The 25,840-nt window shown below is 49.6% G+C and overlaps 1 protein-coding gene across 1 annotated transcript; it reads right to left on the bottom strand.

The window, feature by feature from the left end:
- Positions 1–1,343: 1,343 nt before the first annotated feature.
- Positions 1,344–2,647, bottom strand: LOC142047391 (zinc finger MYM-type protein 1-like). Its single transcript, XM_075069974.1, has one exon. The coding sequence runs from the start codon at positions 2,631–2,633 to the stop codon at positions 1,386–1,388; it is 1,248 nt and encodes a 415-aa protein (XP_074926075.1). The 5' UTR covers positions 2,634–2,647; the 3' UTR covers positions 1,344–1,385.
- Between the last annotated feature and the right edge of the window lie 23,193 nt (positions 2,648–25,840).

Here is a 25,840-nt window from a genome sequence, read left to right on the forward strand (position 1 = left end):
TGTGTGGATTCGCTGATGTGAGATGAGGACTGAGTTATAACTGAAGCATTTCCCGCACTCAGAGCACGTGTAGGGTTTTTCTCTTGTGTGGGTTTTCTGAAGTCTAATAAGGCTTGAGTTCCGATTGAAGCTTTTCCTGCACTCAGAACACGTGTAGGGTGTCTCTCCTGTGTGGATGCTCCTATGTCTGATAAGTTGTGAGCTCCGACTGAAGCTGTTCCCACACTCAGAGCACATGTAGGGTTTCTCTCCCCTGTGGATTCTCTGATGTGTGAGAAGGTCTAAGCTCTCATTGAAGCTTTTCCCACACTCATGGCATGTGTAGCGTGTCTCTTCCAAGTTGATGCTCTCACGTGTAATAAGGTCTGAGTGGCTACTGAAGTTTTCCTCTGGCCTGTGCTTAGTCTCACAGGCTTTTGCTTTTTCTGGGAGTGCACAACTCCTGGAAACATTTCCTTTGGATATTCCTGATAACTTCCCAGGTGGTTCTACTTGCTCAGCATCTTCCTGCTGGGGATTCTCCTCGTTCTCACTCACCATCTCATCACCTGATGGGAGACAGAGAGAATCCAGACATAGGTCACTCCCTGTGCCGGAGAGAAAGGAAATCTCAGAGAGAGGAATGGGAAAAGGTGTGAACAAGCCAAAATATGTGTGGGAGAGATCAAACCTATCAGGAGCTGATTTTCCCCGAAGGAGAGAGAGGAAGGGATCAGTTCTGGGCATGCATCTCACCAGGGGAAAGTGAGACTGGGGAGGGACCTGATGCCAACTGTCAGTCAGGATAGGTGGGAAGCCTTGAATGACATCTGCCTAATGATTCCTCATCTGTAAGGAACAATCCTGAACTTGGAGAGCTCACAACTTGGAAAGTCTTTGTAGGGCATCCCAGGGTCGATGTAAGGATATTTTGCGCCCTAGGTGAAACTTCCACCTTGCGACTCCCCCTCAAAATAAATCACATACATTATACACAATACTCTGTCACAGAGTAACGTTATAATTTAGAATTTATGTTTCTGCGCTTTAAGTTTAGCAAATTCAGAAACAAGTTCCTCCAAGTCAATGCTGTGAGCAATGTCATGTTCTAGTGACAAGGTAGATAGCCCAACAACTCTTTGTTGCAACACTGATGTTTGCATGTATGTTTTTATCAACTTGAGCTTTCAGAAGCTTCGCTCACCACTGGTCACAGAAACTGGGAGAGTCAAGAGGATGCGAAGAGCAATAACTGTGTTAGGGACACTATCTATCAGCTTATTTTCCCATATGAAGTTTAATACATCCTGTGGTGATGAACTCCTTTGGACTCATCTTGCAATAGCTTGCAATTCAGTGCACAAGTCAAAGGCATCAATATCTTTGGATTCACCACGTTGCAAAGCTTACTCCAGATTCAAGCAATGTTCCATAATTTGCTTTGGTGTTTTATTTTGCAAACTGTAAACATCATATATGAAGCCAAATACTGAACTAATTTGCTGCATCAATGTGAATCTTTCTTCAACTGAACGTATTGCTGCATCGATGACTGCAAAGTAAAAGTTCACTTTGAATTTTTCTTTCGGATTATAAATAGGTTCGTCATCTGCTTCATATGCGAACTGCTTCCTCTTCTTTCTAATAAGGATTGGATCTGGTTCAAAAAGTGCCGGGACATCCAACTCCTTCGCAAGTTCACCTGCATCTGCCAATGTTTTCTCAAAGGCTGTGTCACTTCTGCGCCCCACAAGAAACGTCTTGGTTTCTCCAAGTTGATTAATGGCATCACATATGTTGAATTCTTTTGCCTGAAATTGTTTGCTAGTCATGTTGATCTCAAACAATATGTCATACCACAAAACAAGAGAAACAAGAAACTTAAAACTAGAAATGGCTTTTGTAAGAGCCTTTGCATCAACTCGTGACGTATTGCCAGATGATCCTGTTAGAGTAGTGTCTTCATAGATGTCTATCAGAGCATCATAGATGTTACCAAGCTGATAGCGAAGAGGTTTCAAGGCATCGATTTGACTTTCCCATCTTGTTTCACTCAATGGTTTAACTGTGAGATTAGATACGTGGCATGTTAGAACTTCCCAGCGATGTGTAGAAGCTGAGAAATACACATACACATGTTGAACTAAATCAAAGAAAGCGGTTGCCTCCAAGCAACACTCTGCAACATCATTAACAACCAAATTCAATGAATGGGCACTGCAAGGAACGAAAGAAGCTCGTGGATTAATATCCAAAATTCTTCGCTGGAAACCATTTTCTTTCCCTTTTATATTGCTCACATTGTCGTAGCCTTGACCATGCAAGTTTTCTATAGGCAGTGACATCTCTTCTAACTGGTGAAGAATAGTTTCTGTCATACCTGCTCCAGTTGTCTCCATAAGTGACACAAATCCAAAGAAGTGTTCCTTTATGCATACTGATTCAGTCTCATTCTCCGTCTCTGAAGTAGCCCTATCCACAAACCGAATGATCATGGTCATTTGTTCAACATGGCCTGCATCTGGTGTACAATCTAGAATGATCGAAAAGTATTTTGCAGCACGAGCAGATGCTAGGATTTTTTGTTTGATGGCACTGGATAGAAGCTGAATAAGCTCATTCTGTATGTCTTTCCCTAGGTAATGTACATGCATCTCCTGGTCCTTAATCCTGCCGAAAGATGACCATCCATACAAGGGTCAAACAAGAAGAGTATTTCAACAAATTTGAGGAAGTTCTCATTATCAGAAAGTGTGCAGTTTGTCATGTGTTTCCCCAAAGGCCAGGTTTTGCATTACCAGAACTTTGACCAAAAAGCAAATCAAGAGTTTTATGTATTTGCTGCCATACTTTTTCTTCTTGCTTAATCAAGCACAACGTTCTTCATCAATGTTCTCTTGTACTTTCAAATCGCAAGTCTCAAATGTTCCTTCCATGTTGAACATTTGTCCAAATGTTCACTTGTTTCTCGTTGCTGTTGAAGATTTAGACATGGTTCTTCCAGTCTCTTGAGCCTTTTCGAAAAGAGGTGATGTGCCAATAAGTACTACTGCCAAACAACTTGCAGCAGAAAACAAAGACAGAATCACTTGAGATGTGGAATATGCAGCCACTGACGGTGCATTTCTTCTCCATTGACAACTCTACGGTTTTGTAATGATTGTCGAGAATTTTCTTTCTTTTACTAGTTTGGGAAAAAATCGAACTGTCTGACTTTTCGGCCCATGTTTCCACCAGAATTTGTCTTCCCGGACTTGATCATCACATTTTGGCCAAGTAGCAGGACACACTAAAGCTCGAAATTCAAACGAGTGGACATTTTTGCTTTTCACGGTTTCCAAGTTTGATCCTCCCATGGCTTCATTTGGATTCATCTCAATATTCAGAGTTTGTCTTCAAACTCTCTCTTTAACTTGTGAACTCCCATCCCCACCATCTATCTCTGCTTGATCCTTTGGCATTTGAACTACCGTTCATCTCTGGCCAGTGGGATGGAGATAATTTCAGAAACAAAACCTTCTTGCTTTTTTGTTCTTCATTTTGCTTATCAGCCTTGCCGCTTACGAATTTGTGCCAGACAATTTTTTTTTAATCTGCATGAGGGCTGCATCAACGGGAAACGAAAAAAAAAATGAAATTTTTATCCCTATCAGTTCTTTTCATGTTCAGCTATCTTAAAAGTAAAGGATAGAGAATCATGGTCACTTTACTATAAGTCACCTATTTGGAATTTCATCAACTGTTTGATCGTAAATATTGAATTAAGGAAATCAAAGTGAACTTCCCCTTAAAATTAAGAATGTTTGACTGTAATCAAAATATCACTTTTTAAGTCATGTATACTTCCTTACTTCCTTTCACTCTTCCATATCAAAATCTGAACTGGCGAGTGCTGCAGAACCCATCTGTCCAACCAGCCATGCACCTCTGATGATTAAAAACTCACAGTGTGTACAGCTCAAATTTGAATGAAAAGTTCCGTATTTCTAACTAAATTTAGGTCATACACCTCAAATGGTTGCCAAGTGCTCTCTGCGGTGGTATGCATCCATCTGCTCTAATGCCTACTCAACTGTCCCTGTGAGAAATAATCTTTGACTTGATCCAACTGAAAGCAGGATGGAAACACCCGCCCCCTCCCCCGAAGACCTAGGACATGATGGACTGGATTGACATAAATAGACACACTGTCCCTCACAGGCCAATTTTGTTCAGCAGTGGGAATCTCTGAGCCCTTTAAATCCTGGCCGCCAGCCCAGCACACCGAAGCTGCGGCAGGATTTAAAGGGATCGGAGCTACCCGCCGTTACAGGAGCCCAGAGCCCTTTTAATTCCCCGACCGTAGAAGCCGGTGCAGTCTGGGCACGGGGTACTGCTCTTGCCTGGTATGTAGGACCGGACTTGGGACGCCTTACTTTTCACTCTGGTGGAAGGCTGGGCCCAAACCTGTGTTGTGGCCGTCGCCGGGCTAATCGTGCCATGTGAGCGCTAAGCTGCGGAGTTCATGCCCAGCTGCGGCGCTTCCGCTGGCAATGAATAATAATTGCAAGTGGAGCGGCTGCTTGAACTGGAAGAAGGGAGTCTGAGCCGCCATGTGTCAGCACCCGCTCGGCACCAGCCAGGAACGCGTTAAAAAAAATTGGGCACCACTTTTTGGCACTCCAGACTAACTGGCTATTGTTTGCCGTTAACGCAGCACGGCCCTGGGGGCATCCAACAGTTTCCTTATATCATGGACAGTTTTTTGAGGATGGTTCACCCAATTCCTCACCTGTGCACACACCTCAGGAGGCACTTTTTTTCAGACCATAGAGGTCCTGAGACCACGGCTGTTCCCTCATCCAGCTGGAGATCACATCAGGTTGTGGAAAATGGAAAACCCTGGGGAACGCAAAGAACAGGGAGGTCCATGGAATTTGTGGGATACTTTGGCACAAGGAAATATTCCATGGGTTCTTAACCGCCAGTCTCCATTTTTAAGACATAACACCCCAAGGCAGCTTCCTTGGCCTCAAGATTGGCAGGAGAGTATAATTATTTCTTATAGAATCAGTATTCGATGACCTTAATTGCCCAAGAGCCAACTAACTGTGGGCCCCTGTTGTGCTAGGCACGCACAAACCCCAGAATAGTAAGGGCCCATGCCCTGAAGAATTTACAATCTAAATAGACAAGACAGGCACAGATGGGGGAAGAGGTGAAACCCACCAGCAGAGTGAACTATGTGAAGGCAGAGGACAGATCTGATGAACACAGGTATAGATCTTGAGACTATTGTATTTAATGTTATGACTAGGCCAGTGTTTTCCGGAAATTGCTGCTGTTACTGCATTCCCCCTGAAATTACTCTTCATTTCTGGAATCATCTGTTCATATCCAGAATACTGATCAGAGGGTGGGTGGGGATGCAGGGTCACAAACCCCAGATTTCTGCCTGGAGACACCTGACTCCTTCCCAGGGCACAAAGCAGAGGTTGGGGCTGGCTGCTTTGAGACTTGCTGCCAATTTCTTCCCTCCTCATACAAGTCTGAACTCTAGAAAAAATATTCTGGAGCTTCCCTTTGGGACGCTGGCACCCTATCATGCTCAGAGCAGATGGCGCTCACACCTGCTCTTGACTGCGTCAACAGCACCTCTCCCTTGCTCATCACCCCTCCACACAGCTGGTTCATGTCCCATCTCCCCAGCACACAGCAGGCTCTAGGCTCTCATGCCCAGTGTCTGGACCCACCTTCCCCACAACAGCTGGCTCCTGTCCCCGCCTCCAATGCACTTTCGGGCTGTAAAGGATTATATATTGCTCACGCTTGTCAATTACTCTGTTTTTGTTGCCAGCCAACACTGGCCCTACTTATGACTGTTATCTGTATCTTTGAGCCAGCCCTTGAAAGCATGAATACGTCACAGACTGTGATGCTGAAATGGGCCAGATGATACTGGCGAGGTTGAGGGATGGGTTTCCTGTGCAATCTGGTGTCACTAAGGCTGGATCACAAGGCTGGTTATACAGAACTCCATCTTCTGAAGCTTTGCCCCACACAGAAAGGGCCAGTGATGGATTTTACCTCTTTCAGGAGACTGAAGAAGACAGACAGACTTTTTGGGGAGAAACAGCTGAGTTTGAGCTGACTGAGGGGGGTCTTTTGGGGCTACAAACTGCCATGACCTGATAACCCAGATGTAAGCTTTTAAAGAAGATTTTTTAATACACTTTGGAAATGATCGGGGATTCCCACGAGGGCTGATGGTAAATATGCATTTTGATGCTTTTCTTGCTTTATATCTTTTCCCTATAAGGCACAATGACACTGTCATGGATCCACAGGATCTCTGCAATGCCCTGGCTTTTAAACAGTCCTTGGAAGGTGGCCCTTGAGTGCACTACACCCCCAAGGACTTCCACTCCTCCACAAGGATAAGCCATGTAGCTCCAACACCTGAGACTGAGCCTCTGGTTTCAACACTCCTATGTCAATCTGTTGTAGTAAGAGGAGGCCCTAAGATATAAACCTTGCTATCAAAGGCCCGGTATGAGGCCTGAGGTAAAGTAACGGTCAAGACTTTGCTAACATAAAGCAAAGTTAAGCTGTGAGCCAGAGGCAGGCCCTGCTCACAGAAGCTGGCAAGGAAAGGGCTGATACTGCAAAAAGAGACATACCTAAAAGGTGCTGAACACTAGATATCAGAACATTTGCATACTTGTACTCTCCACACAGATAATAAGGAACAGGCTGAGCCACCCCAATGACAGGGCCAAAAGGGTAATATGATGGATAGAGTTGTTTTGTTCCAACCAACATGTACATGGTGAGAGGCGTCACCTTACTGCGTAGAGGGGTTGCACCTTGCTACATAGAGGGGTTGCACCTCAATATGTCAGGAGTGATGTGTAACTTGTTTGTACCTGTGTATAAGAATGCATCCCTGGGGCGGTGTCTTTGTCCAGACGAGGGGGCAGTGGAAAGTCCCGCCACTGATTGAGCTGAGTCCATTGCCAGGGGGCACATACTCGTAGTATGTCCTATAGAGTAAAAATCTAGAGGGAACTATTATTGTGCTTCGTTTCACAATAAACCTGGCCGAAGTGCCTTCGTACCTTACTAAACTCTTTGGTCATTGGGGGTTCTCTTCGGGTCTGCTGTGTCAGCTATCTTCGAAGTGCTCGGACAGCACACAGAGGCAACACACGCAAGCAGCCGATTGATATCAACATTGAACAGAGCAGAGCACCACACGGGTAGCATCTGACAACACCTGTGATCTCTGCCAGCAGGTCCAGCTGAACGACACTCCTGTTCAGAGACTGTTCCTCATTCATGCTTTGATGCACCTCAGCAAGTTTTTGCTGTGACACTGGGCAGACTTTTAAAACAGAGCAGGGTTTATTAGTTAATGGAAACACAGCACTGAAAGTCTTTAGATTAGGATAGAGAAGCAAAGAAGACAATATAGTCCATACTAGCCAATGCCCTTGAGCCACGCTGCTGTAGAAAACAGTTTGGTTTCCTTTCACTGTATCTGTCCATTTGTCTTCGCTCTGGCAGAGCTACCTGCACCTGTGAGCCCAGTTCTTCCTGCTCCCAAAAACACAATGAGTCCACGTATGCTTCACTCAGCCAAGGGGAGATCATCCCTTGGCCAGGTGACAATTATTCCCGTGTCACTCTCGGGTATTCCATTGATGTAGGTTAGTCCCAGCCAGTCGTTAATGACCCATTCTTATCACCCCATGACAGCTATGTGACGAAACAACTCATATCTCCTGCTCTTTCTAATCATAGCAGTACCAATCAGAGCAGGAAACTGAGGTGTGTATTGGCATCATACAAGTATCACCAAAATTCCCACCTCTATCACACACACACTGCTCACAGCCCTTGGTGAGAAAGCAAAGCACAGGAACTGGAGGTTAGTTAAGTGAACATAGTGTAGGAGAAGCTGCAATCCTCAAACCTGGTCAAAAAGGAGAGACATGTGGGTCCCTACCCACAGAGAGGGGCTGGCTAGAGACCTGATACCCGAGAGGCCATTCCTTGAGCAGACCATGGAGGAAGGACAAAGGCTTCACTACCCCAGAACTGTGACATCACAAAAGCACATGTTGGGGAATTTGGAAATCTAGTGATTCAAGTGTAATGGGAGGGAGAATTAAACTCCCCCAGTGTGTGGAGACGGTTGGGGAATTAAACACTAAAATTCAGGAGCAAAAGCCTCTAATTCTTCCGGAAAAGGAGAATGTAAGAAACAAGAACTGGGACACACAACCTCAGGAGGGACAGGCTCGAAGATCCAAGGAGCCCGGGGGGAAAACAGCTTGTGGCTGCTGCAGATGGGGAAGGGGGGCCAAGAGTCTCTCCAGACTCTCACACCTGTTGACACCGACCTGATTTTATGATCTAGGACCTAGTCTCACATCTTGTGGGCAATTTTATACTCACTAGAGATAAAATGTCATTATCAGAGAATTGTTTATTAGCTTGGAACATGCATGGAGGGGCAAGGAGGTGAACACAGATAAATGGGTTATGAAGTTTGCTACAGTTAAGGGCCTTATATTAGGTGGAGGATCTGTGGGAATAGTTATGCTGAAGTCTGGGATTTACCAGAATAGGCCTAAGGAGCGAATCCCAGGTCAGATATTTTGCACCCTCATTTTGAGAGACTAACGAGGAACCACAAACAGGTGCAACAAGCCACAGGATTCTGAAAGAAGGAAGTTTGGGGTGGGCTTAAGCAGTTAGGTTGCTATTCAGTATCTCAGCAGTTGGGCCTCATTCATATATTGGAATTATTAATAAATAAGTGATGTAAATCATGAGTATTAATGCTTGATGCTTAATTATGGACTTTCCAAAGGCCACATATGGGTTGGGGCAGCTATTGACATTATTGTAGTCAGAGTAAAGGAGCAGGTATAGTATTACAATAAAGAAGAGGATAAAATACCTCTCCTAGTTACCATTTTTTTGTCAAGTCCCCGAAACAGCGTAAACTGGAGCAGGGCCTCCCTTCTAATGGCCTCCCTTACCCCTCGATCTCTGTTTCCAATGGTGTCCATAACTAGTAAGTATGCACAGTGCAAGACCCTCTTTACTCTACTTATCTTAGACTGATCGTTACGTGTATTGATCCTTGCCTACGATTTCAATTATAACTGTCTGTATTAAATCACATTTCTGTGTGTTTCACCAAATTTCATCTTCACAATTCACTTTGAGTAGCCATGTACAAGGGCAAGTTGTACCCCAATACGTAATCTCATAGGTGTAAAAATTGTACAGGCTACACCACCACCCTGTGACATTATCATCAAAGTGCCCATTTGTGCCTGGGCAGGGGCCCTGCAATGGGAGGGAGGAATGCAGCAAGGACTCAGGATCAGTGGCCGGGTCGCTATGCACAGAGAATGGGAGGGGGTAATGAGTGGGAGAGAGAGGTCAAGAGTTAAAATAACAGTTGAGGAAAAAACGTAAAATGAAGTGAAACTGAACAGAAATAAAACTGGAGTGTAGGCTCTAAAGCAGGGGTCGGCAACCTTTCAGAAACGGTGTGCCAAGTCTTCATTTATTCACTCTGATCTAAGGTTTTGCGTGCCAGTCATACTTTTTAATGTTTTTAGAAGGCCTCTTTCTAGAAGTCTATAATATATAACTAACCAATTGCTGTATATAAAGTAAATAAGGTTTTTAAAATGTTTAAGAAGCTTCATTTAAAATTAAATTAAAATGCAGAGCCCACCCTGAACCAGTGGCCAGGACTTGGGCAGTGTGAGTGCCACTGAAAATCAGTTCACGTGCCGCCTTCAGCACAAGTGCCAGAGGTTGCCTACCCCTGCTCTAAAGCAACAATGCTTGGTAGGGATTTAGGGTTAAAGGTCTGGGATCCCCCACAGCCCTAGATCCCCAAACCTCTCCTCCCTCCCACTGACCCACCCAGCCCACCTCCTGGGTGCCCTTCCTCCATACTCCCCTTCAATTCTTCCCATTACTCTCAGCCAGCACCACCTCCCGGCACCTTGGGAGCTTCTTGTGTTCCCTCCTCATCTCTCACTAGCTCATCCCTCCCTGCTGCTTCTTAGCTCTAATCCTGCACACATCCTCCCTATAGCTGGGCATCCCAGAATTATCTACTCCCCCCTTCTCCTCCCCTCCCATGGCTCCGTTCTCCCTTCATCCGTGGAGTCCTGAATGGCAACATTATACACTCTCGTATCAAAAGAGGAGCTCATCTGACTGTCACACAAGCCATGTATGAGTCATACACCTATTTACTCCATTTAGAATTCTACAGGTGGCATATTTTCCTCTTAAAATGAGGAAGGCATAAAAACTGTAGTTATTAATGTATCCAATAAGGATACATTAAATGCCATTTTAAAATGACTGATGACACCAAAAAGGCACATGTCCAAAAATTATACTAGTGAATGGGAGATAAGGCAAAAAAATGGGGACAAGGAAACTTGTCAAAACTTGTGTGATGAATAAAGGTATAAAGTTATCACTACTCATGTTCTTTAGAGCCCCCACAGCTTCTAATAACCCAGGGGACAGGACTCCTTACCCAGCAAGGTCACTGTCTCATAGTTCTCCTACATGACATCCCTGCAGAGGGCTTTCTGAGTGGGGTCCAGCAGAGCCCCCTCTTCCCTGGTGAAATACACAGCCACCTCCTCAAAGGTCACTGGCCCCTGAAAGAGAAAGGGTCCAACACTCAGTACCTGCTGCCCCACTCAAAACCCCACTATTCACGGAACAGCAGTGCCAGGTAAATGGAAGCTCCAGGAGGCACGTTAGCAGAGTCCCACCCCACCTTGCTTAGAGCAGCCAGGAGGCATCAGAGGGTAAAAAAAGAGAAGCTTTGTGTCTCCCAGCTGACAGACGGAGGCAAGGTCTTCACATACCTACTAGCTAGAGCTTGATATAGGAGATGGGGCTGTCTCTGGACCCCGCTGGTGGTTCCCTGGTAGGAATGTAGCTTTGTGGGGGAGGGGCCCTGTGGCATGGAGCCCCAGGCAGCTGCCTTACTTGCTGCCCCCTTACACCAGCCCTGGCTTTTATATGCAGAAAGCCAGTTATTGTGGCCCATGTGAGCCGAGGAGTTTTTATAGTATGTTGGGGACGGGGGGCTCAGAAAGAAATAGGTTGAGAACACCTGGTGTACGGGACCAAATGTCACAAAGGTGAGCTTCTCTGCGTGGTGGGATACATGGGATTCCCAAGGGGACTGTCTGTGATCCCATGTTAATGCTGTTACAGTGCCTGAAGCGTTTACACTGGATACTTGGTTGGTGAAATCTCCATACAGACCTCAGAACCAGTTTGGGGTTTGTGCCCTGCTTCTCACCAGTCTGCCTGAGGCTGGTGGTCGTGCTCTCGAGTCACTGGGGACAGCGTTACAGAGACTTACGGGCGCAACGCCACCAGCAGCAATTTGCAGCACCGCAGAGCAGGCTTTACAGTGACACAGGGTGGGCCAAATGGTCCATGGACTCAGTCAAGCCCCAGTTCTCCTCCAGTGCACGTCAGCATCCCGGCAACCTTCTAGGGGGTCAAGGCTGATGCCCCTTCAGTGACGATGGATCCCCAGCACAGCATCACCCGCGCCCCAGGAACCGCCTTGTCTCCGGAGACAGAAGTGAGTGACGGAGGGTGCACAACGGCTCCTGGGGGGCGAGGGAGGGAAAGGGATAACAAAACACACCTTCTGATGTCACCCCTCAGGAAGTGAAGGTATTGTGGTGGCAGTAAAGGGGGAGGGGAAGGAGTGGGAGCAGCACCCTCAAGGGCGATGCTGCCAGTGGGTCGCCCCATCACATCAGGCAGGGGGCTGATAGGGGGCCATTCCCTGGGCCTGGGTGCTTGTGAAGGGCTAAATAAACCCCATGCTGGCACAGAAGGGGTTAAACTGCTGCTTCAGTCTGGATGGCCCAGCCCCTCCACACCTGCAAACCATGCCAGGACTGGAGCAGGAGTTAACAGGAGAGACCTGCTCTACTTAGGGGGGAACAACTCTAGGAAGGGACCAGTCTGTGGAGCATCTCCAGCCCCAAAGAAATGGCTGGCAGCATTTGGGGCTCTGGCCTTCACCGAGGGAGGGTGGGGATACCCGGAGCTCAAAGCAGGAGCAGGTGGAAACTTGTGCTGGAGACCCAGTAAACTCTGAAGGGGACTGAGACACTCCCAGGGTCCCCAGAAGTAAGAGAGGCCCATATCCTCATGGGAGCTGTCCACAGTTCTCCCACCAACCCGCCGTTTCTTTTCTTTCATTCCTTTATCTACCTTTGTTTGCCAACAATTGGCTCTTTTGCTGTTTCACCTGGTGCCCCGAGACAGGAAGAAAGTGCCCCGAGGCCTCAGCCAGAGGGTTGAGCCCTGACACACCCCTGGCTTAGCGGTTCTCTGCCAGTAGCAGCGAGGGAACCAGTGTGGGGCAGGATCTCTGTCAGGGTCTGTGCAGTGCCCAGTACAGTAGTAGAGCGTGATCTGGGTCAGGATCAGTGTAGTGCCAGGCCCGACAGGGACACAGATCTCAGTCAAGGTCTCTGAAGTGCCCAGCACAATGAAGGCAGAAATCTGTGCCACAGTCGTGTGCTGCATGCCACAAGGGGGGCCATGATCTCAGTCCAGGTCTCAGTTTTACCTGGCACAATGGGAGGCCTGATGTCTGTGGGGTCTCTACAGTGCCCAGCACAACAGGGGCACAGATCTCACTTGGGGTCTCCACAGCACCTGTCACAACAGTGGGGTCTGACTTCTGTTGGGGTCTCCACAGCGCCTGGCAGAACATGGCCCAGATCTCACTCGGGGTCTCTGCAGCTCCGGGAACAACAAGGTCCCTGATTCTGTTTGCTGCCTCTGCAGCACTTGGTGCAATGGGAGCCTGATTTCACTTGGTGTTGATGCAGGGCCTGGCACAACAGGGGCCCGGAACTCAGTCAGGGTCACTGTAGCACCCGGCACAACAAGATCCCTGCTCTCTGCAGGGGTCTGTGCAACTCCTGGCACAACCAGTGCCCCAAACTCAGTCAGGGTTTGTGCAGTGCCTGGCACATTGGGGGACCTGATCTCAGGCCAGGCCTGGGCCATACTCAGTAAGATAAGAGCGCTGATCACAGTCAGACACCTGAAGAGAAAAGTGGGAATATTTTCAAGAATTTGATATCAGTATTTCAGAACTGAGGAGAAAATGGGGCACAAACTAAATATTTGCCAACATAAGAGAGAAGCACCAACATCTGGGGAGATTTTATGTCACCGTTCAACAGTTCAAGAGAAAAGAGGGGAAATTTGAGGGGATTATTCAGGGATATTCAATCAACAACAGAATGGGATGGATTCTTTTTGTCACATATTCACATGGCCAGCAGGGAGTCCTGAGTGATGTGGCTTTCACAGGGGAAAGGAGTGGGGCTGGAGCCAGAAGGTCAATGGATGTGAGAAGCGGCTGGCAGTGGGGTCTGGGAATGTGACTAGAAGGTGATTGGGCGGGTCGGGGGGTGACTGCTGGGTTGGGCAGCCAGAGGTGAAGTAGCTGGACTGGAAAACCTGGGGCTGGGATGTCTCCATGGTGAACGCTTGTTCCTCCCTCCCCTTCCTGGGCTTTCCCACGCCCTGTTGCCAGCAGAGAGGGGCCCCCCACCCCAGCCCAGAGGTGTCCCTGTCTCAGGGCTCCCCCAGCCTCTGCCCATTAACCCTCTGCCCAGTTCAGGAATCACTCAGGGGAACCATTTCCCACCTACACAAAGACAAATCACTGCAGGGAAAAAATGAGGGGAAACACCCCAAACCTGAGATTTGAACTGGCTATTGGCAAACTGGAGAGAAAATGGGGCATAACTGGGGGAGCAGAACATGGAACTTCTTAGGGATTTGGGGGCACCCTGGCTGTTGCTCGTTGCTCTCCAGAAAGAGGGCAGGACAGGAGGGGATGGAGGGTCCCCACAGGAGGGGGCAGCGGTAAATTCGAGGAGATCTCAGCTCCCCCTTTCTCTCCCCGCTCCTCGGGGGTCGCCTGCTCTTCTCCCCCCTCCCCCGCCATGTCCGGGCTGCACAGACACTTTCCATCCGCCCCTTTCTCGGGTCTCCCCACCCCGCCCGGGAAGCCCCCGCCCAGCCCCACGCCGGGACCCCAGTGGGGCCGGTCCCCCCCTCCGTGGGACCCCAGGGAACAGATCCCAGCGCTGCGAGATGCTAGGTGCCCCCCCCCAACACTGGGGCAGAGTCACCGCCTGGCCCCACCCCCGCCCTCGCTCCAATCCAGGGTCACCGCCCCCTCCACTGAGCCCGCTGGCGCCGCTCTAATTCTCCACCCCGCCCAGGCGTGCGGCGCCCATTGGAGGAGACTTGGAGCCGGGCTGTGCGCTCAGCGGAGGAGGCGGAGCAGAGGTGAGCTGGGCCGGGGAGCGGTTCCCCTGTGCGTCCCCCCCAGCTCACCTCCAGCTCGTCGCCTGAGGGGCTTTTAGGCGCCCCCCACCACTAGGCTTCTGCTCCACGGAGAGGCCGGAACTACATCTCCCAGCCTGCCCCGGGGCGCGTCCGCCCTCTCCAGCCCAGGTAAGGGAGGGGTTCAGCAGCTGAAACTGCGCATGCTCCGTGCGAGCCCCGCTGGGGGCCGGAGAACAAAGCTGCTGCTCCCTCCGTGCGAGCCTGGTCCGGGCTGAGCTGCTGCTGCTCCCGGGTCTGTGCGGGGGGGTCCGGCATTAACCCCTCCGTGCCCGGCCGGGGGCTTTCTGCAGCTGGGCCCCGCCCCCGGGCTCTGCTTCTGCCCGCCCGAGCCCCGGCCGGAGCCCGTGAGTGAGAGACCCCGGGGGGGGGGGGGCGCGGGCGGGCGGGAAAGTGACTCTCTGCCCCGGGACCTGGGAGAGCCTCGGAGCCGCCTGCGCCCCAGGGGAGCGGCAGGATCCGCCCCTGCCCGCTGCGATGGGGGCGGAGCCTGGGGCCCGGCGGGGTCCCTGTGGGGCAGGGGGACAAGCCGGAGATGCAGAGGGGAGGTCAGTGGAGGGAGGGGTGTGAACTGTCTCTGGGCAGCCAGGAAATTACCGGGGGGGGAAGTGACGGGGGGGAAGGGAGATTGGGGGGGGGGGAGTTGAACTGTCAGAAACGTTTACTCTGGGCAGCCAGGATCATTTATCAATTTCTTTTGTTTTTTTTGGGTTTGTGGTAAGGAGGTCCGGGGGGGGGGAATGGGGGAGTTATTGGATCCTGTCCCATTGTAAATTGTGTAGCCTCTCGAACCCCGATGGGCAAACGGATAAATTCTGGATTTGAGAAGTTCTGCACCCTTTTCTCTCTCTAGCCCTCACACGTGACTATAAAATCCGGGGAGATTCTCTGGCACCAGTATCCCCAATGCTTAAAATCGGGGGAGCGCTCCCCCCACTCTTGCTCTCTCCCCTGTTTCCCCCTCTGGTCTCTCCATGATTCTCAAATGTCCATTTAAAGTCTCCCCGATGTGGGGGGTTCCCACCCATTTTTATCTGCAAGCGATTTGTCCTTGTTTAGGTGGGGAATTGTTGCCCTGGGTCATTCCCCAGAAATGGCCGCCCCTGGCGTGGGGGATGGAGGCGATGCCCGTTCTGCCAGGGCGGGGAAGAGGGAGGGGCACGTGTCTCCCATGGGGACTGCCCGGACCCCGGTTTCCCAATCCCAGTTACTGCCCCTTAACTACCAACACAGTTGTCTCCAGCCCCCACTGCTGCCCCCTTCCCTCATCCAGGGACCTTCCAGCTCCCCCACCCCCTTTGCCCTCTTAAAGCAGCTCCTCAAAGGGCTCCCTGCTGCCCACGTGAATGTTGGGGGTGGGGGGAACTCTCACTTTCTGTTTATGTATTGGACAGTTATATAAAATCCAATCAAACAGTCCCCTTTTCCCTCTAGTTTGTTAATAGCACTATAAAATCCCCTCAGATCTTGGTGTTTTTCTCTCATGTTATCAATTGCTTAGCTTGTGACATGTATTCTCTGCAAATCTCAAAGATTGTTATGAAATACCCTAAAGATTTGTCCCACTTTCTCTCTTCTAGTCTATTGCTAAGTAAATATGCCCTGAGTTTTTCCTTCTCTAACTATAAAATACTTAAAAAAAACAAAAAAAAACCAAACCCTTCAGATTTACACCTTTTCTCAGATTCTTGCATATGAATATAAAGTGTTTCCAAATGTTGCCCATTTCTGCTGTGTTCATTTATCATATATTGATGTGAAATACACACAGATTTATATTAGTTGTTGATATGAGGTAAAAATTCCTCTGATTTTCTACTTTCCTCTCACTAATTTGGAAAAATGGATCCAAAATCCCTCAGATTTCCACCCTTTCTCTCTTATTTCTAAACACTGATCTCAAATCTCAGGTTTTGCCTCTTTCTATGTCATCATCAAATGCCAATTAAAAATCCTGTTGGGTTTGGGGCTGTTCCCCATATCTCTACATACCAGCAATTTCTCTTCCTTGGAGGGAATCTGTTGTCCTGAGTCCTTCTCCATCCTGGTTGGTGCAGGGGGCTAAATTGCCCAGTGATTATCTTTCCCCTCTCCTTTGAGAATCATTTCTTTCCCCCTTTATTTCTGTTAAAATATTTGCTGAAGAAAGAGATCAGACACATGTTTAATACCCATCAAATCCAGAGACCTCCCCCTGTTTGGGGGATCAGTGGTTCCCAGCTGCTAACAGGAGAGTTGGCTGGACCCTTCTCTTTTCTCCAGCTGGCATGGGTTGAGGAGGTCACTCTGAGTGCAGTGTGAGTTGAGAAGTATCCCAAACCCCATGACAAATGGTCTCTGTGAGGGGTTGCCTCCCGCTGTGCTAAGATGTAGCCACCTCTGGAGTGGATCCATGATGGCTATTATTTGCTAGTGACAGGCATAGAAATTTCTTACCTATTTTGGCCCTCCACGCCTTTCATTCTCCTGTTAAAGAAGCATCCCCTAGGGCTCCCTCTGCCCATGTGACTGGCCAGCAGGGGGCAGTGATAACTTTCTATCCACTTATCAGATGCTGTGAGGTAACACTTGCTTGGGGGGAGGGTGGGGTGTGTCTGTGTGGGGAGAATGGAACTGAAGGGACATTGTGGGTGGATGTCAGGGGGTACCCTAGTCAGGTTAGTGGGTTCTGGAGGTTTGGGGTTTTGGGGTGGTGGTTCTGATGTGCCTAGCCCTGAGGCTATGGGTCGTGGAAGTGGGTATCGCTGGGGCCTGTTGGCTGCAGAACTGCGGGAGGGAGTGTCTCTTGGGGAGGCGGAGCAGGGGGCTAGAGGGAGCCTGGTGCTGTACCAAGGGCTCTGTCCGGGCTTCCCCCACTGGCTTCTGTTGGAATCCCTAGAACTAGGTTGGGGGATGCCAGGCAAGCAGAGTGAGGGGTCCCACTATAAAGCATCAGGGGGTCCCGCTGGGGGGAGGAGGTGGCTCCAGGTGAATGGCCTGGCAGATCCTACTGGAGGTCAGGTGGGGGTCTAAGCAGGAGTGGGGGAATCCCAGGCGAGCAGTGAGGGACTGAGTTTCCAGTGGGGTGCCCTCTTGGATGGGGGGGGGCGTGTCCCTGGCTCCTGGAGGTTCTTGTGGGGGGTGGGGAAACCCCTCTGGTATTCCCAACATGGCAGTCATGGTCTGGTGGGGATTGCCTGGCCGGTGGGGCTTTAACAGGTGTCTGGGGCCCCTGGCCAGGGACTCTGGGGGCTGTATCCCAGGGAATATCTGATGGGCCCCTGGCTGGGGGGGTGTCTGGGGATCCTGACTGTGGGCTCTGGGGATTGCTCCTGACCTCGCTCCTTTTCTCTGATCAATTTGTGCCAGAATCCTTGCTCCAAGCACTTCCCGGCATTCCCTGGTCAGGCCCAGTCACCGGGATAACTTTCTGTCCACTTATCAAACACCGTGAGGTGAAATCACAGATTTTGCTGTTCTCCCCTCTTGAAAACTGCAGGAACTTCTGGTTCCCTTGAGAAAATTAGTTCCTTCACCCCCGCCCCCCATGGTCCTTGTCCTAGATCTAGGGGGTGAGGGAGGTGGTAAGGGGGTTAGCACTGCTACACAGTGGTCTCTTCCACAGCATTCTGGACTCATTCTTTCTGAAATCTGGTTTCACTGACACCATGATAATTCACAATCACTGCATGGAAAGACAAGGAGTGACTCCACATGGACAGTGGGGCAAATGAGTTTCTCCCTGTGAAGAAGGGCTCTCATTAGCTGTTGTCCTCACAGAGCTAAAGGAAGGAAGCTACTCAAACTCTGTCCCTCTCTGCTCAGGATATTGGGGTTCAGCTTCCTGAGTCAGATGCTGCAGCCTCCATTGTGATCTGGGAGACTAGGCTTAGCAGCTGCTGCTCCCCCAGCGGGGGTTCTGTGCTGGGAAGGGACCTTAATTAAAGCTGCTTCTCTGCCTGACCCAGGTAGTGACTTTCTCCATCTGGTACTAGCCCCCTGGGGCAGCCCTGGGCCCTGTTAGTACTAAATTCTGAGCCAGAGACTCTAGGTAACTGGAAGAAACCAAGGGAAAATGCTGGGGTCTGATATTAAAATGACTCTACACAAATAGCGCCCCCGGTCATTTCTCCTCCCATGAGCAATTGCAGGAGCAAATCCAGCCATGGGGGAGCAGACAATCCAGGAATGGGAATTTCCTAGCAGATGGGCAGAGAGAGGGGACAGGGAAAAGGAGATAGAAGGAGAAAGAGAGATTGAAAGGGGCAATGGGAGAGAAGAGTTTTGAGAGAGATTTCCAGATCTCTAATTTGCCCAGACAGATGTATTCCTGCACCCTGGGTAGAGTCACTTTCCTGTGGACAAGATGAGCTCAGGGCTTGGCTATACTCGAAACTCCAAAGTGCTGCTGCAAGAGCACTCCCGCGGCAGCGCTTTGAAGTGCGAGGGTATGGCTATACTTGCAACCATACAGCGCTGTCGCGGGAGCGCTCCTGCAGTAGCGCTTTGAAGTGCGAGTGGGGTCACGGTGCCAGCGCTGGGAGAGAGCTCTCCCAGCGCTGCAGGTACTCCACCTCCCTGTGGGGATTAGCTTGCAGCGCTGGGAGCCGCGCTCCCAGCACTGAGGCACTGTTTACACTAGCGCTTTGCAGCGCTATAACATGTTGCGCTCAGGGGTGTGGTTTTTCACACCCCTGAGGCCATGGGTACACTTGCAGTTGTACAGCGCTGGGAGTTACAGCTGTCTTCGTACAGCTGTGTAGGGAAAGCGCTGCAGTGTGGCTGCATTTGCAGCACTGTTGGGAGTGGCTGAACAGGCATTCTGGGATACCTCTGGAGGCCAATTACAGCGCTTTTGGCGGCCACACTGGCGGAGCAGCGCTGCATCACCAGTGCTGCAATCATTATACCCCAGGCAGAGCAGGAGTACAGCCAGCGCTGCAGCCAGGGAGATGCAGTGCTGTATGTGCCTTGCAAGTGTGGACGGTGAGTAAGTTGCAGCTCTGTAAACCCACCACCAGCACTGCAACTCTCCAGTGTAGCTAAGCCCTGAGTGAGAAAATTGCAGTGCTGTAAAGCGGCACTGTAGCCAAGGCCCGAGTGCGGTCGCGGCGCCAGCGGTGGGAGAGAGCTCTCCCAGCGCTGCAGGTACTCCACCTCCCCGTGGGGATTAGCTTGCAGCGCTGGGGCACTGTTTACAGCGCTGCAAAGTGCCAGTGTAACTTGCTGCGCTCAGGGATGTGTGTTTTCACACCCCTGAGTGAGAAAGTTGCAGCGCTGTAAAGCGCCAGTATAGCCAAGACCTCAGACAGAGGAAAACCCAGTTTCTAACTCCATATCCCTCCTGCTGGGGTGTGGCTGCCATGGGGTCAGTGTCAAGGGAATCGTGGAAAGTGACTCCTTTGGTTCTGCTCTTTTCTAGCCTTGTGTTCAGAGACTTAGTTATGGGATGGGGGGAGGGAGAAGTGAGGTTAAAAATGTCTCTGTGGGCTTAGCCTGGCAGGAGGGGCAAACCTCCTGGGAGTAGTTTAGTAAGTGGCCTAGATTCTGGGAACAGACCCATGAGGTTAGGTGGTGGAAATGCCCTAATTTTTGAACAGAAAATAACCCACCTACATGGGGCTAGGAAAATGGACCAGATTCATAGCGCTGGAGCCTAACCAGCGGCTGCTGTGAGATACGAAGGGGGCACCCACTAGTCAGGTTTAGGGGAGATTCCCCTCCCTTCATATCCAGCTCCTCAGAATGAGGAGGATGTTGGGCTTCCTACCAGGGAGCTCTCCCTGGATCTTGCTAGGGGCTCCATCTCCTGTATGAGTCTGTGGCTAGTAGGTGTGTGATGGATCTGCTGGGAGAGACAAGGGGCTCTCTGTTCATCCTCACCCTGGTGTTTTCTGGATGCTCTGAATGGGGTAGGGTGAGATTCTGTTGACTGCGAGCCACCCAGAGCTTCTGTTTGGCTCCTCTCCCCCATGAACAGTGGGGTTGTGAGTGGTGCAGCAAGTACTGAGTGTTGGGCTCTTGCTCTTTCAGGGGCCGGTGACCTTCGAGGAGGTGGCTGTGTATTTCACCAGGGAAGAGGGGGCTCTGCTGGATCTCACTCAGAGAGCCCTCTACAGAGACGTCATGCAGGAGCACTATGAGAATGTGACCTCGCTGGGTAAGGGTTACTGTCCCCTCAGTTCTTGAAAGGGGAAACGAAGAGATAAGGTTCACACCAGCCCCACAATGCCACCTCTCTGTCCTGTTTCAGCATCACATCATTATGCCAATGACACACGCTGCCAGAGACCCTCCCCTGCTGCAGAACACTTGGGGAACAGAGCACAGGAGCAGTATCACACAGTGTCAAATATCTCCTGTTTGCATAAGTAAAACTGGGGGTGAGGTCCAGCATAACCAACAGAAGCTTCCTATCCCAGACCTTTTCTCAAACCCTGAGCCTTCTTTACCCAAACCAGAATGTGCTTGGGGGGCGGGGGGTAACAAGCAGGCTGCAGGAGTCAGAGCTTCCTGTCCAGGGTTACTTATCACACAGATACTCAGTGCATCTTTGACTGCTGGCTGGGGGTATCCAGACGGGGAGCTACAGCTGCAGAACATTGACTCTCACCCAGGATTACAGATGACACAACTTCTCACTGCTCTGGATTGCACCCCAGCATGTGAAAATGGCTTAGGTTGGTAGTGAAATTTCCTGAGGCATGAAGAGTCTTGCTCCCCTGTCACCGTGTGTAATAGCCACAATCTCTCGTCTCTGCAGGCTCTATTCCTTAAGTCACATGACCTGATTCTTGTTTTTCACATTCTGCTTTTCCAGACTAATTAGTCTGTTGCTCCTGAATTACAGCTTCTCATTTCCCAGTGTTCTCCATGCCCAGGGATTTTCCTACTCCCTCCCATTACACTGGACTCACTAGATTCCCTAATACATAAGAACGGGCATACTGGGTCTGACCAAAGGTCCATCTAGCCCAGTACCCTGTCTTCTGACAGTGGCCAATGCCAGGTGTCCCAGGGGGAATGAACAGAACAGGGAATCATCAAGTGATGAATCTCCTGTCACTCATTCCCAGCTTATGGCAAACAGAGGTTAGGGAAACTATCCCTGCCCATCCTAGCTGATAGCCATTGATGGACCTGTCCTCCACAAATTTATCGTATATATTTTTTAACCCTGTTATAGTCTTGGCCTTCACAACATCCTTTGTTAAAGAGTTACACAGGTTGACTGTGCGTTGTGTGAAGAAATAATTCATTTTGTTTGTGTTATACCAGCTGCCTATTAATTTCATTTGGTGATTCCTAGTCCTTGTGTTAGGAGGAGGAGTACATAACACTTCCTTATTTACTTTCTCTACACCAGTCATGATTTATAGACCTCTCTCACACGCCCCTTCATCTCTTTTCCAAGCTGAAAAGTCCCAGACTTTTCAATCTCACCACATACAGAAGCTGTTCAATATCCCTCATCATTTTTTTGCTCTTTTCTGAACCTTTTCCAATTCCATTATATCTTTTTTGAGATGGAGTGACCCCATCTGCATGCAGTATTCAAGATGTGGGCGTACCATGGATTTATATAAAGGCAATATATTTTCTGTGTTTTTACCTTTCTTAATGATTCCCAACATTCTGGGTTTTTTTGACTGCCTCTGCACCTGGAGAGGATGTTTTCAGAGAACTATGCACAATTACTTCAAGATCCCTCTCTTCGGTGGAAACAGCTAATTTGGACCCCATCATTTTATATGTGTAGTTGGGATTATATTTTCCAATAGGCTGCAATATGTGTTATCCTGACATCTAGCACTGCTGAGATCCTGTGTTCAGTAATATCCCTGCCCTTCCTGTTCCTTTTCTCCACTGAACCCCACCAGCCCATGCTTACTGTTCCCAGCTTCCCCAGGACTCTCTCATTGTCTGTCTCTGGACCCCTCTTGTCAGCAAGAAGCAGTGCCAGGGAGACTTGCCTTCTGTCTGGAGTCTTGGATTTCTGGGACATGGATTTACTTCCTCTGTGTTTTTAGGAGACTCTTTAAAATTGAGGGTCTGTGATGTTAACCACAGTACAATCTGGACTGTTGAACAGCTGTGTCCCCTCAGTTCCCCAAGCTGGGGTGCCTTTTACACTGCTTTATGTGAGAGCAGCCACTCCTGGGGAGTTAACACACAGTCTCCGGCATGTAACTCGCTCCCAGCTGCACAGTATTGAGTCTGCTAGTCAGTGACTCATGAATTACAGTACCCCACAGGAGAACCCCAAAAAATTCTCTGGTCCCAGACTTCCCCCAGAAATATGCATCTTTCCGTGTCCAGCACACTACTGAACAATGCAAGCTCATATGAAGTCTGTCCTTTTATCAGTGGAAAATGACATGCACCAGCCTGGTTATCCCAAATGGAGTTTCCAACACACTTGAATCCAAACACACTGATTAGATAAACAATAAACCAAGATTGTTAACTATGGGGGAAAAGAAGATTTCAAGTGACTAAGGTAGTGAGGCATAAAAGTCAGAATTGGTTAGAAAAGAAATACAAGATAAAAACTAGTGTCTAAGTTAACAAGCTAAAACGGATTGAAAGCAAATGTTTCTCACCCTGTGCTGAGACAGGCTGGCTTTCCTTTCAGCCAGGACTCCCTCAACCCGCCCCTGCTGCTCAAGTGCAGCTCTGCTGGAGTTATCCTGAGCAGAGGGAAAGGAGGGAGAGAGTCTCAAGCATTTTCCTCACCTTTCTGTAGTTCAGTCCTTTACTAGAAACGGCTTCAGTCTCAGCTGAGTCGGGGTGCCAGGCTGTCTGTTGTAGATATGAGCTTCAAGTGGACCCTGTGATGGAATGTAAATGTCTTCTTCACACCTTCCCCTGCCGGAGAATGGCTATTTGACCAGCTATTTGCCTTGCTGTCTCTGAGGAACTGGGTTGTGGGTGTTTCCAGAATTGTAACTTTTTCAGTAATGTCATACTGTAAAATCTCATTTACTTACAGTGATGCTACACATTTTATCAGGAGGATAATATTCAGTATATTGTGTTTTCAAATGATACCTCACAAGCCATACTATGTACAAAATTGGTCATAATTTTTTAGAAGAGTGAACATAGGGTACAGACTGACACTGTGTCTGTCTGTGTGTGTTCCCAGCAGATATATGGGTATTTCAGTCCCTCTGAAGCAAAGTGTTTGGCATCTTCAATGACCTGGGGAGCTGGGCCTGGGAATTCACCATTTTACTGAGTGTGACACTGTATGGAATTGTGAGATACTTTGTATTGCTATTTTATTAATAAAATGATTGCAATGAGTCGTGCTAGATATGCCATGTAAGGTGTCAGGGAAAATGTTAAGATTTTCCAAGTATGATCATTTTGTTTCTATATTTGTATCATCTTTGTATTGTGAATTATCGATATGTAGGGTATATGTGTATTTCCCGACTTGTGCTATGTTTCTGGGTGACACCCCCAGACATATTGGTATCAGCGCTGCCTAGCCTGTTTAATGGCCCGTCTAGGGTCATCAGCTGTACAATGAACCCATGGAAAGAACTAAGGGGATACACCTATTGAGTCAGCAAGACATGCAGGGATATGCCTGTGTGGGGGAGTCAGGGCCCTGCACCCTCACTTCCTGTGACAGGAACACAGTCCCAAACAGAGATTGTAGGTACAACCGGGACCCCTCAGTCAGGTCCCTTGGGGGAGGGGGCAAAGAGCTTAGACCTCAGCCTTGGGGTTCCCTCTGCTTCCCCAGACTGCTGCAAACTGAAAACTCCCTCCAGCAGTCTCACCCAGTCTTGTGAGCTCCTTCTCCAGTCTTTGTCCAGTTTCCTGGGCAAAGGTGTCACCTGGTGCTAGCCTCCCTCCTGGCTCAGGTCACATCCCTCAAGTGAAGTCACCCCCTGCTATCCCATCCCTAATGCAGCTAATCCCAGTAAAACTCCCCTCCAACATTCCCAGATCAATCTGCCACACTCTCTATTGTGTCATGTCTTTCCCCCTCTTTGAGACTGAACTGAGCAGCGTCACTCTGACCAGTGACCTGGGGAAGTTCAGTGCCACCTCTCTGGAACAACGCATCCACTATCATGTTGGCACTCTCCTTCCCATGGATCCCGTCCATATCATAATCTTGCAGGAGCAGGCTCCACCTCAGGAGCTTGACTTTGGCTCCTTTCATCTTGTGTAGCTAGGTCAGGAGAGAGTGGTCTGTGTACACGGTGAGGTGTCACCCAAACAGGTATGGCTCTAGTTTCTTAAGGGCCCACACCACAGCCAGGCATTCCCTCTCGATGGCCACGTAGTTTTGCTCCTGGGATAGCAACTTCTTGCTCAGGTACGCAGTGGGGTACATCTCCCCCTTTTCATCATCGTGTATTAACACTGCCCCCAGTCCCCTGTCTGAGGGATCAGTGAACACCTTAAAGGGCTTGTCAAAGTCTGGGTTTACCAGAACTGGGCCACCTACCAGAGCCTCCTTCAGCACACAGAGAGCCATCTGGCACTCCCTGGTCCAGACCACTTTATCTGGCTTCCCTTTCTTGCATAGCTCAGTGATGGCGGCCATGGCTGCTGGGGTCATGGTGCCTTTGGTATTTTCTGGGCTCCTCCCAGTCCTTTCCCTAGGAATAGGTAAGAGGGGTCCTGGGATGCCCTAGGCAGCCATCTGACCACTCCCAGATGGTACAGATACTGGTGCCTGCCCTTCATCTGCTGGGCTGCTTCCCTCAGAGACAGGGATGGGCTCCTCCAACCGATTCTCCTCCTCCAGCTGGGCAATCAGCCATTCTTTAGTGAGCCTCCCAATTCGCAGCCACCTTTGCCTGCACAGCTTGACTAGGTCACTCTTAAGGCGCTTCTTATACATCTTCCTGCTGGCCACTCACAGGCCTGTGCTCTCAGCTCCCCACAGTTTCCAGGAGGAAGCCCTAGTGTGCCAGACCTTTTCCAGTCACCACCTGTCTCCCAGGGTGAAGCTGCAGATGACTTTGCCCTGAGCCTGCTCACCACAGTCCCCAGGGGGACCCCATTACTGCAACAGTCCTTCTCGCTGGTTACACACTCTCAGAGATTAAGTGTAGCTCCTCCGCCCCCCAAAACTGCTCCTTTCTGAATCTTCAGCATATTAGTCCCCATCAATCCCTTCGTTTTACTGCTCACCAGTCACTTACTGCAGGAAGTGCCATCCACGGGGTGCAGTACATCCCACCACTGCCACAAGTTGTCAGGGAGTATGGAGGAGTCAGAGCCCTGCACCCTCACTTCCTTTCATTCACTGTGACTCTCAGCCAGCCAGTAAACAGAAGGTTTATTAGATGACAGGAACACAGTCCCAAACAGCTTGTAGGTACAGCCAGGACCCCTCAGGTCCCAGGGTGAAGGGGAAGGAGGCAGGGAGTTTAGACCCCAGCCTTGGGGTTCCGTCTGCTTCCCC

This window comes from Chelonoidis abingdonii, chromosome 1 (genome assembly GCF_003597395.2).
Source record: "Chelonoidis abingdonii isolate Lonesome George chromosome 1, CheloAbing_2.0, whole genome shotgun sequence".
Classification (NCBI taxonomy): Eukaryota; Metazoa; Chordata; order Testudines; family Testudinidae; genus Chelonoidis; species Chelonoidis abingdonii.